Below are 12,241 nucleotides of genomic sequence, written 5' to 3'. Positions count from 1 at the left end.
TCCCTTCTTAGCAAGCCCTTGATTCCATGCCCACAGCCAGACATGGGCCTCTGAGCATTGCTTGTGTGGTGAAGTGTCATTAAACCTGCTACTGACAAGGACCACAGTGCCTGTGGGCACAGACTGCTAAGTAGGCGGGAAGGAGGAGACACAGTAGTGCTGACGGGGGCAGGGGTGGTGGTGGTGGTGACTGAATACCTCTAGATCTGAACAAACACCTATAGATCTGCACAGCCCCATCCCAGGAGCTGTACTTGGAAAGCCAGTCAAAGTGTGATCTTTATTTCCCCCAGAGGATAAACCTGTAGTGTGTTGCCATCTAGTGGAACATATAGAGAGTAGAGATTAATGTATTCTACCCATACAATTCATAAGAACTCAGGGGAAACCACTGAAAGTATTAAGGCTTGAAATTTAGGGGGGAAACCAAGGCTGACTTTTAATAGCGGTCTCTAAAATAGCTGAATGGTCCTCGCTTCCATGGGGAGCGTGGGTATTTACCACAAGGGTGTTATGGGGTTTTAAGTGGATCCCACAGAGGAGAGCTTTGCATTCGCATTGCCAGTGGCAAAGCAGACAGTTTCTAATCTGAAGTCCTGAACAGCACCTACATGTTAGTAAAATATTCTCATGGTTTTTTAAACTATGTGATTTTAAAGCTTCCAGTACTTTTCTTGGGTACTTTACCTTTCTTATCTATTAACTTTCCACAGGATACATAGGATGCATATTTCTGTCTATTCGGAGAAGCAAATACATGCCCTTAGGAAAACAAGATTTAAATTCTAGCTATCATCTATCTCTAGATGTCCCTTTCTGAGGCTCTGGACCTGCCCGTGATCAAGCCCACATAGTTACATTGTGGGATAGCTTACAATCACTGCCGGTGATCAAACCCACATAGTTACATTGTGGAGTAGCTTAGGTGATCAAACCCACATAGTTACATTGTGGAGTAGCTTACAATCACTGACGGTGATCAAACCCACATAGTTACATTTCGGGATAGCTTACAATCACTGACTGGATTTGTTTGCTTCTTTGTTATTTATTTTCCTGGTGACAGATCACTCCCTGGTGCCACCGCAGCCGAGTGTGCCTCGAATCTGAAGAAAATCTACACGGTACAAACGGTGCAGGTAAGAGTGGGAAGGGGCATCCTGGGCCAGTGAGGGGGACGTTAGACGACATCGCCCAACTTTCTACTGCTTGGACAGTCCTTGCTCAGGGCTCTGCCCTGGAGTTGTTGTGTAGGTCCATCTCCATAGTAACTGTTCATCCATCCACCCCAGAGGCAGGCTTTCTCTGGCCCTAGCTAAGACCTCATCAACAAAATCTTTGATTGGTCTGCAGGGGAGGCAAGAGGAGTGCAGAGCTGACAGTGAAGGCTTTAAAGAAAGACATGTGTCAACCACATTCTGCTTCTCTGTCCCTTTGAGTTTCTGTATAACTGGTGCAACAGTGATATCCACCTCCATGGGTCACCATGAAGACTGAGTATAACCGTTCTCCTACTGAATTTGGCAGGATATTTGAGGTTCAGGAGACCCTCCCCCCCAACAAGTCTGTAGTTCTGTTTGACGTCTCTCTGTCTCCGTCTCTCTTTGTGTCTCTGTCTCCCTCCTTCTTCCTCCTCTCCCTCCCTCCCTTCCTTCCTTTTTCTCTCGCTGTGTGGGATGCATATGTGTGTTTTTATGTGTTTGTGCACAAGCATGCGTGCATATGCAACTGAATGTCAGAGTCTAACTTTATGTGTCATTCCTCGAACACAGGGTCTCTCACTAGCCCAGAACCTGCCTAGTAGGCTAGGCAACCTGGCAGGGATCCACTTGTTTCCCGCCCTCCCCCTCCCAGTTCACCATTAGTGGGAATAGAGGTGACCCTACTACACCTGCCTTTTAAATACCGGTGCTGGAGATCTGACCTTGGTATATACTTTATTGGCTATGCCACTCCCCTCAGTTTCCAAAACTGATTTACTTTATTAATCCCATTCCCCATTTCTTCCCAAGCAAACTCTACCAAGTTTCTCTCCCCTGGTATCCTTTCCAGCTACAAGTACAAGGCTTTTGAGGCTGCATCAAAGCCACGCTGGCTGTATGTCCTGGGTCTTCTACAAGGCACAGGTTGTAAATATTTTCCTTCTTGTGGCTCTAAATCTACTAGATAGGCATCCTGTAGTCACTAGCACATACTCTGCTTCCTGCCTGGGCTTAACAAATTGCACTTTCATACTTACACAGTGGTAAGTTCCATGAGTGGCCCCTGTGAACACAGTAAAACGACGTAAGGGCAGTCCCAACCACAGGCCATTTCTTGTCTTCTTGGGAAAGCGACATGAACATATGACAAGCAAACTAACTATTGCTCTAAGATTGCCATTCAGCGCCGAGTGCATCCATGTGGACCAGCGCAAGAGCTGCTGCCCCCCAGAGCCAGACCCCCTCAGAGTTGGGGAGCTTCCCCTTGGCTGCTGTTTGGTGAATTTGTGGGCTGTTGCAACTCTTTCCCAGGAGACACTTAACCTTGGAGCACTTGACTTTAAGGCCTGCCTGAGGAAGCTCTTCAACCCTACTGGGATTTTGAGAGATTCCTCCTTTCTCCACTCTTTTGTGACAGTGAGAACCTCTGAATGGGGTGTGGGGTCCCAGGACAGAGGCTCGAGGGTGACCCCTCCACCCCAGCATGCTCAAGGTACACACAGCAGGGGCTGATCTTTAAGGCGGGTATCGATCCTTAGGGACCAATTTAGAGGCCCTGAGCTGACACGCAGGAGAGACTTTTCTCCATTGTACTGAGATATAATTAACAGGAATCGTCGTCCAAGTTTAGAGGTCTAAAAGCTAACATGCATGTGCCCTTACCAGGGTATCTTCATACCCCTTCCCATCAGACTCTCCTCTCCTGGTTATAGCCACCACTCCTGTTCTGCTAGTATATGTTCTTCCATTGGAGACTGAGGTTGAGTCAAGTTGAAGCACACAATACCTTCTCTGCTATATCTGACCTCTCTTCACTGAGTCTGTACTGAAGGATGAAGTGAATGACTGAGAGGTGAATGCGTGCAGATTTCCTGAGCCTCTGCCCACTGTTCTCCGAAAGCTGTATTCATGGGCGGCTACACCTTCCCAGAGGGGCAAAACTTCAGTTCTTGAGAGGTCCATGACCAAATCTTAATCTTTGTTTGTCTGAAGCACAGACAGATATGCAGCCCATAGATAAACACAGGGCTTCCCTGTGATTTGTAAATATTTCAGGGCTGATTTAGAAAGGGCTCCTTCAAGATGGCGAGAGGTGACAACAATGCAAAGGAGGTTGTGAAACACCTCAAGTTCCTTATTTATTATACAACTAATGTGAGAACAGTGTTGTTCCGTGAGACCGCCTGGGGGTAAGACTGGATGTAGCTCTCTGCAGGGCGTGTGTTTATAAGCCCTTGAAGCGTGTTGCCGGGTGTACTGGGTTACTGTAGTCTGCCCCTTTGCAGTCACACTGTTTGAGTGCCATTGCCGGCACTGAGTAGCGTGTGCACTTTTCTTCCTTTTTAAAATCTCTATATACCTTATTTACTCATCTTCAAAGCAAGAATAATCATGACAGAGATTTTACCATGCTGAGGTGCGGATGGGACAGTTCACGGCACAGTAAGAGGCTGATGCGATAGCACTCCCGCCTTTTATCACCCGTCACCTCCTGCCGCTGTTGCAAACACCCCAAAGTCACATTTTATGTAAGAATATTACATGCCACCACTCACAATTACTCCTGTCAAGTGGGTACTCCCCGGATGACGCCACTCAAACCTTTTATGTATAAACACAAATTTGACTTGCCTGTGACTTTCGGTAACTCGGCTGTGCTTGTCTTTAGCATCTCAGGAGTGTCCCTTAATGCTCACGAACTGGCAGGGGCCAGAGCTTTTGAGCACATGAGAGGACAGGCTTTGCCCCTGCTGCCTTTATTCCTTGACTATGTTGATGTTAATTCACTCGGCTACCTCAGTGTTTATTTAAACATTTGTACAGCGGTATCTGAGTCCCCTTCCCATGGATGTTTTGATGAAATTTAAAAACCACCCATGTGCTGTGAGTAGTAGAAAATTACTGTCCTCTTTGATGAGCTAGGGAAACTGGGGCTGGGTGGCATGCGACCCAAAATTTCAGTGGAAACGGCCGATCGTGGTCTCTCTAAGGCTGGACGCTCCTTTGTCAGCTCTCTTTTACTTCCCCTGTGTGTGGGATGGAGCAGGAGAGGCATCCAGAGGATGCCCTGACCTCTGTGCCTCGACCTCTGCTGGGAGCACTCTCTGGGAGCACTCGCTGCGGCCACAGGAATTCTCTGCTGAGAGCTACATGTATCGGCTGCCTTCCCGTCTTCCTTGGAAGGTGCACTCTTTACTTCAGTGTGTTTGCCACTTTTTGGACTTAGAGAGACTTTGCCCGTTTCTCTCATGTCTCTGTATCCTCAGTGAGCAAAGTTCAGACTAGAACATGGTTTCTGAGCATGCCCAGTCTACCCTAGGGGAAAAGGAAGAGCTACCGATGCCGTGTGATTTGCTGGGAGGGTCGGCTGGTAGCACATTTTTCAGCATTGGCTGTCTGTTGACTTTTAAAGCAGCCCTCTATAGAATTCCACACCAAACTTAGGTAGTTTGTGTTGTCACCTTCGTTTCATGCCCTCCCGATCGCCTCTCTCCTGTGTTCTATCCAGGGCATCCCATAGATGACTTAGTACTAAAATTTTCAAAGAACAGAAACTTGGTAGGTTTTTTTTTTTTTCTGTAAGTGGAATTTCTGCATCATTCCTCAAAACAAGAACATCTTTATAAATGTTATGTGTGTGTGTGTGTGTGTGTGTGTGTGTGTGTGTGTGTATCCCATTAAAGTTAAAAAACTATGAACATCCTATGTAGTGCAATAGGAGGGTGTGGGCCCATGAGATGACTCAGCAGGTAAAGGCCTTTGCCAACCAGCCTGACTACATAAGCTCAAACCAGGAACCCACATGATGGAAGGAGAGAACCAAATACCATAAGTTGTCTTCTGACCTCTATAAGTGCATACACACATGCACACCCACACACACACATATGTGCATGCACACACACACATGCACTTAATTAATTTTTATTTGTTCTAAATAACAGTGCATGTCCCCTGTCCAGAGGTTAAACTACCTGATTGTGTTGTGCTATTAAAGGTCATTAAGTCAGATTTCTTTCCAAAGCCTGAGGAACAAGAACTGCCCCGTCTCAAAGGTTTCATAAGTCAGGGTTGATGGAGATGATGTATAGTGAAACCAATATCTATAGTGACAACCCAGTTATGTCAAGCTAGGATTAAGACAGGTTCTTCCTGGTCCTCTTTGTGGCACTTAGAAGCTATTATGTGTGTTGCAGAGGTGGGGATGAGAAGTGAATAAAATTTTGTTTGTAAATTACCAGTAATTTAGCCACTTCTAACGTAGAACTTGGAGTCTTCCAATGTTAAGTCTTTCGAGGGCACCTCTCTGCCCTTTTTTCTTGTACCCATGAACTGTAGAAGCACACCTGGCACATGTCGGCTTCCCACCACCTTTGGCCCTGCCAGGGCCTCAGATCATGATGGCCTCTTTGGGTGCACACACATCCAGGCTTCAGTGCCCACTGCCCACATGCTTTCTGTCAACCTCATTCTCCAACAAGGTGGGGGAGAGGCTGGGAGTGAGGGATGTCATCTACTTTCACTCACCATCCTGGAGCAAAAGGAACTTTGAAGCTGTGGCAAGCCCCTGAAGCAAGAATTTCCCCCGGGTCTGGAGAGATGACTCCAAGGTTAAGATCACTGGCTGCTCTTCCAGAGGACCTGGGTTTGATTTCTAGCACCTACATGGCAACTCATAACCACCTGTAACACTTGATCCATGGGAATCTGATGCCCTCTTCTGGCTTCTGTGGTCTCTACAGTTATATGGTACACAGATATACATATAGGCAAAACTCTGGGCCAAACACACAATAAAATAAATTATTTTTTTCAAAGAACACTGCCTCCTCCCTCGGCTGGTGTCTTATCTTCTCCTGTCCTTTACACCTGCAGCAGGAACTTCAGCCTTCTGAGCTGTACCCAGGAAACAGCTATCCACTGTTCTGCTCAGGGGTTCCCCAGACTTTGCCCCTCTTCCCCTTCTTATGGTTCAGACCCCACTCTCCTCAGCTCAGACTCAGTAAACAAAGTCTTCTGTCTGCTCTGTGACCATTTGCAAGCCATGAGCTCTGCTGACAGCCTGGGCTCTGCTGTGAGTTAAAAAACATCCATGCATGCTGCGCCCTCAGCTCTGAGCAGTCTCTCTCTGTCAGTGCCTGGGACTCAGAAGGTAGGTGGCCCTGGAGGCTCTTCACTGGGAACCAGCTCTACCTGTGCTGCAGCACTGAAGAAAACAGGGCCGTTCCCTCTTCCCCCCTCCCTCTCTTCCTTCTTCCCATCTCTCTTCTCTATCTTTTCCCTTCATGCCCTCCGCTCCCTCTCCTCCCCCCTGCTCCCTCTCCTGACTCCCCCCCTTCTCTTCTCCTGTCTCCTTTCTCCCTCTCTTCATCTGTTTCCCACTTTCCCTTTCTCTTTACTTCCTCATTCTCTCCTCTATTAGTCAGGGTTTTCTAGAGTAATGGGACTTATATAATATACATATGGAATTTATAGGGCTAACATCAGGCTGCAGTCCAGCTAATCTGACAGTGACCTGCTGTGAATGGAAGGTCCGAGAATCTAGTCCTTGCTCAGTCCACAAGCCTGGGTATATGCTGGAATCTCAAAGAAGCAAGCTCCACTTGGGTGGAGGAGTGGATGTGTCAGCAAGGCAAGGGCAAGCAGGCAAAGAGGGAAACCTTCTTATCTTCTCTGTGTTCTTATATGGACTGCCAGCAGAAGTCATGGTCCCAGTGAAAGGCGTGACTTCCAGCCTCAAGGTCTGGATCAGAGGTGTGCTTCTTCAGGGTAGAGATGCTGCTTGCCTTAAGTCCAGCACTTGGGAAACAGAGGCGATCAGATCTATGTGAATTTGAAGTCAGCCTGGTCTACAGAGTGAGTTCCAGGACAGCCAAGGCTACCAGGCACACCCTGTCTCAAAACAAACAAACAAACACAATGTATGTCATTCCACCTCAATGGTCTGGACTAGACATGGATACACCCACTTCAAACCAAGCCCCCCCCCCCCAAAAAAAAAATCCCAAACCAAACCAAACCGAAAGCCTCACAGACATGCCCTCCATTTCTGGATTTTAGTTCATTTCAGACATGGTCAAGTTGACAGCCAGTCATAGCTACCAAGCTGCCTTCCCTGCCTTCCCCACTTCCTTCTTTCCAGGATCATTTGTGAGCAGCTTTATTTTTTCTTTTGTTTTACAAGACACGAATGTTCTTTTCTGACAATATGTAGCATCTTTCTAAGACCTATCAAGACTTATGCTTTCCCATGCTTCAGAGCATTTCAGGTAGAAACTGGGGAGTGGGTTTGTGAACTTTACTGTGAATGAATGCGTTTCTGTGGCAGAGAACTGTCAGGATAGCTCTAACTGCAACCAGTAGAATGCCATATTTGGTGACTGACCATGTCTTCCTTCTGTAGATGATCTGATGCTGTCAGTGCGCTGTCTTTGAATCACCCAAGGGTGGCGGCGTGGTACTCCTACTGCACACAGTAGAGGTGGGGTGGAGTGGGATATCTGATGACTGTTTGACCTTTTCTGAGAACCAGTACGTTTTGTTTGCTTTGTTTTTGTTTGGAGGTGGGGGTTTCTCTGTGTAGCCCTAGCAGTTCTGGAACCCACTCTGTAGAACATGCTGGCCTCAAACTCACAGAGATTCAACTTACTCTGCCTCCCAAATGCTAGGATTAAAGGTATGTGCCAGCACTGCACAGCTAAAACCAGTGCCTTGAATCCAGGTGTTAGATGTCACTAGTCAAGGGTCTGGGCCGCCTCAGTTCCTTAAGGAGAAGCGTGACGATGCTACATCACAGTGTACTGCATACAACTGGTGCCCAGCAATGTTGGCTGGATGGACGGTGCCAACGTGGAGAACTCTGCTGGCCCTTGGGTGCTCAATCGCTAAGACTTTACAGGGTTGGGAGCATTTATCTATCCCTAAGAAGCATTGTGCTTAGCTGTACTGCAATGCTCTGTCACAGGCTCAAGAGGACTCATTGCAAGCCTGGTGCCTCTGGAAATCTCCTTAGAAGGTTGAACCCTTAGGAACATTTAGGTGTTTCAGAGACAGTCATTACAAACCATCAAGTTTGCTGGACCAGGTCAGTCCTCTGCCTCCCGCAGGGATGATCCGGGTTCCTCCCTCAAGCTCCTTCTCCACCAGACGTAGAGATAAGTTCTCAACAGGAGAGAGGTTTGCAGCGGCTGTTCAGTGCCATGTGCCTTTTAAGTGCGTCCCTTCCCACTGGCATACTTGGAACTTTTGCCCTCATTCTGTGTTCAAGCACAAACACGTGCAATGATAAATAATTCCAAGTCCAGCCCGACATTGCACTGTGATGGTCTAGCTTCTTCCTGCCAGATTCACCAAAGTAAACAAGCTCAGGGATATTCTTGTTTTTTGTTCTTCCAAGGCTACAGCCCATAACCCAGTCCTTTGGCCTCTTCTCATTTCTGAGATAAAAAGAAATGCGTGGTGTGTGTGTTCCCTAAGAACTTCAAATGCTAGGCGAAAGGTCAGAACTGGAGGAGTCTGGCAGAGGGATCGTGGGAGGAGCTTTGGAGTGGTTGACCTTCAGAGCCGAGGTTGCTGTCAGCAGCCTCCTCCCGGCCTTCTCTGAGAAGGGACTTTTTCTTTATGCATCGTTTTGTTCGTGGATTCTGCAGAGACCATTGCCATGTCATAGCAAGAGTCTTGGGCTGGAGTTATGTGCATCACCAAAGTAAGTGGAGAAAAGGGCATCTGATTGGTTGGCAGACATTGTCAACAGGTGCCCCTCCTTCTGTGACTCTACACATGACTTGTCTGTGACTTCTAAGACTGGAAAAAGGCATGCAAAACACACATAGTATCATCATCAAAGAAAATAGGTTGGTAGTTTAAAAAAATAGGGGTTTGAGGGGATGAAGTTCCAGCTCTGCCTACTCACAGTGGCAGCACAGACAGAAGGTGCTGCAGAGATCTGACCGTTTGCACGGACAGAGAGCATCAGCCCTGCACAGGGACACAAGCCTGTTAGAGGATCTACTATCACACCATGCTCATTTTGAGATTGCCAAAATTACCATTTAAGTAGAAGACTCCTGAAGTGCTGAAGTAGATTCCCCACTGATAAGTCTACCACCCACCCACCCCCACACACCCACCCACCCACCCACACATATACACATATGGCCTTTGATTGTCTTTCAGTGCATTATTACTATCTCTGCAGTTAATTCAGCTGGGTGTATTTGTATATGCTTGTGTGTGTGTGTTTCTGGATACTTGTGTTTGTGTGCGTGTGTGTGTGTGTGTGTGTGTGTGTGTGCACGCGCACATGCATTTATTTGTGTGTATATAGTCAGAGGGCTGCCTTGACAAAGACACAGACCTGAAGTCCTTGTATATTGCTCCCTGGTACCTCTGGCCTGGCTGCTGAACTGTTCTCAGATCCTTGTAGGAAGAACAAGAGAGAATCATCTAATGAGGTTCCTCTGACTTCCTCCTCCCTCAGCTCCAAGGCAAAGCACCACAGACCTCTTCCTGGCAGAGTCTATTACCAGGAAATGCACTTTAATGATCACACTAAGGCTCTGCTAAGTACTGTAACAGTCAGAACATCTGTTGCAAGGTTCTTTCCCTGGAGAATATGTGTGTGTGTTAGAATGGGGGCTTCTGGTACTCTTCACTCCTGAACCTTTGCATCTAACAAAGTTATATAGGGCATATAGGAATAAAAACTAGGTGTGTACATTTTAAAAATTATGGATAATATATCATGAGAATATTTGTTTTAAAACAGTTATTCAGCATATATGTATACTTTTGTCATTGACTAAAGACAAAAGCAAATGTTCATACTAATGGGATGGGTGGACATAATTTTTAATTTGAAAGAATATGTCTTAGTTGAAGATTTGCTATCCCAGGATGTAGAGTACATTCAGTAATGCTTCAGACTTGATAGACATTTGACTTTATGATAATTCTGAGAATGCCACTTTACATAATGGCAAGAGTGTTTGTTTAGCCATCTCAAAAGAAATGTGAAATTCTGTCCTAATCCCAAGTCAAAATTTATTTAATGAATTTTTTCAGTGAAACACAAGCAAGTAACATAAACATCAATTTTCAAAACTTAGACATGCCAATTTTTTTGTATTTCCTGGTATGCATGTTTTGTCTTTCTGTATATCATATGTGTGCTGGTGTCCACAGAGGTCAGCGGAGGGCATCAAATCCCCTGGAACTGGAGTTATGCATGGTTGTGAACTGCCATGTGAGTGCTGGGAATTGAACCTGGGTCCTCTGTAAAAAGAGCAAGTGCTCTTAACTACTGAGCTATCTCACTAGCCCTCACAGCAAACATTCTAATACCGTAAAATCCAAATATATACTAATTTGATAGTTGCTGCTGAGGAATTATGGTAGGAAAATATTAAAAGTCTTCATATTCCAAAATTAAATATTAAGCTTCTATCAGGGCAGACAATTTCATATGTACGTATAAATACTGCTGTGATAGCCTTCATTCTGCCCAGATCTGAGGGGAGGTGTCCAGGCATGCCCATTAGTGTTACATTCTGTGACAGAAAGCACATAAAAAGTACACACACGTTGTGTGTTCAGAAAGAAGACTGTAGTGAAGTCACATGAACAACACAGGTGAATGTTCCACGGAATATTCCGGATTCATTGTGCATTTAGCATTGAATTTTGCATTATTTTGTTGCTGCCTTGTTAGAAGCCTTTTCCTCCTGACAGGTTCTTTGCAACCCACGTGAGATCATGACCTACAGTTTCAAGAAGCTGAGTTTTACAGGGTCAACTTATTTATCACCAGTCTCTGCTCATGATGGAATTAGAACTGATGAGGATCTTTAGTTTTTATTTATGTTTATATGTGTGCTCCTGCCTGCCCACGGGATACCACTTGGATATGTACCAAGTGATGTGTGTTCACATGCCCACAGAGGTCAGAAGAGGGCGTCAGAACCCCTGGAACTGGAGTCACAGGTGACTGCAAGCCACCTGATGTAAATGCTGGGAAGAGAACCAGGTCCTGTGCAAGAATAACGAATGTTCTGAACCACTGGGCCATCTCTCCAAACCAGCGATGAGGGCTTTTAGATGAGATTATGTTGAAATGTAGAATACAGAGCATGCTTTTTCTGTAGTCTTTCTAATCAAGTCTTCCAAAACAAAAGACCTAGGCTCCATATATATTAAGGTTTTAGATTAACAGACCCACCTCACATTCTCTTGTGACGGGAGCAACTGAAATCTACATAGTTAACAAAAACTTCTCATGAAAAACATTTTTTATTAATGCCAGTCCTTGGGACTGGAGAGCTGGCTCAGTTGTTAAGAGTATTCATTGCTCCTGAAGAGGACCTAAGTTTGGTTCCCAGCAACTGAATGATGGCTCACAACCATCATTCATAACTTCAGTTCCAGGTAATCTGACACCTCCTCCTGACCTCTGAAGGCACCAAGCATACACATGGTGCACATACATGCATGCAAGCAAAAGAATCATAGACATAAAATTAGATAAATCTAAACCAACTAACTGCAGTCCTGGCTTTGTGCATTGTTACCCTTCCAGTTTTATGTATATACGTTGCTTAGGAATACTTCCTTCATGACAACAGCTTTCTAAAATATGCAGCCTAGCCTAATGTCTAGAAGGAACAATGTTTTCATGTTCTGCATTAGGAATTTTGAAGAGCTAATGAGAAAAATCCACTCCAAGCAGCTAGGAATTAATTTTTCTTTAATACATTAATTTTATACTGTCCTGGCATAGTTAATCAATACTGGGTTTATTAAACAAAGTGTTGCTTTGTTTTGTTTTTAAAGATATTCTGGAGTGTATACAATAACATCCCTCCTGTGACCAGCCTGCCTTTGCGATGTAGTTATCACTTAATGAGAGGAGAGAGGCGGCCGCTTTGGTAAGTGTGTATGGTCCACCTGGGGGTCAAGGTGGGAGGGAAATGTAAATGTCTGGGACCCTCATGAGGACTCATTTTGCCTATGGTGTGCTTCTTAGCAGCAAGCATGCCCTGCTC

General features: G+C 45.6%; 1 protein-coding gene across 3 annotated transcripts in view; it reads left to right on the top strand.

The window, feature by feature from the left end:
* Eif4e3 (eukaryotic translation initiation factor 4E family member 3) overlaps positions 1-12,241 on the top strand; it is a 66,319-nt gene that overhangs the window by 40,229 nt on the left and 13,849 nt on the right. For all 3 annotated transcript variants that reach the window (XM_021190951.2, XM_021190954.2, XM_029535524.1), the window contains 2 exons: positions 1,067-1,139; positions 12,030-12,124. In XM_021190951.2, coding sequence (XP_021046610.1) covers positions 1,067-1,139; positions 12,030-12,124 — 168 coding nt within the window. The remainder of the gene's footprint in view (positions 1-1,066; positions 1,140-12,029; positions 12,125-12,241) is intronic.

Source organism: Mus pahari, chromosome 2 (assembly GCF_900095145.1).
Source record: "Mus pahari chromosome 2, PAHARI_EIJ_v1.1, whole genome shotgun sequence".
Taxonomy (NCBI): Eukaryota; Metazoa; Chordata; class Mammalia; order Rodentia; family Muridae; genus Mus; species Mus pahari.
The sequence above is the reverse complement of the archived record's forward strand: the minus strand, read 5'-3'. Positions and strand labels throughout refer to the sequence as shown.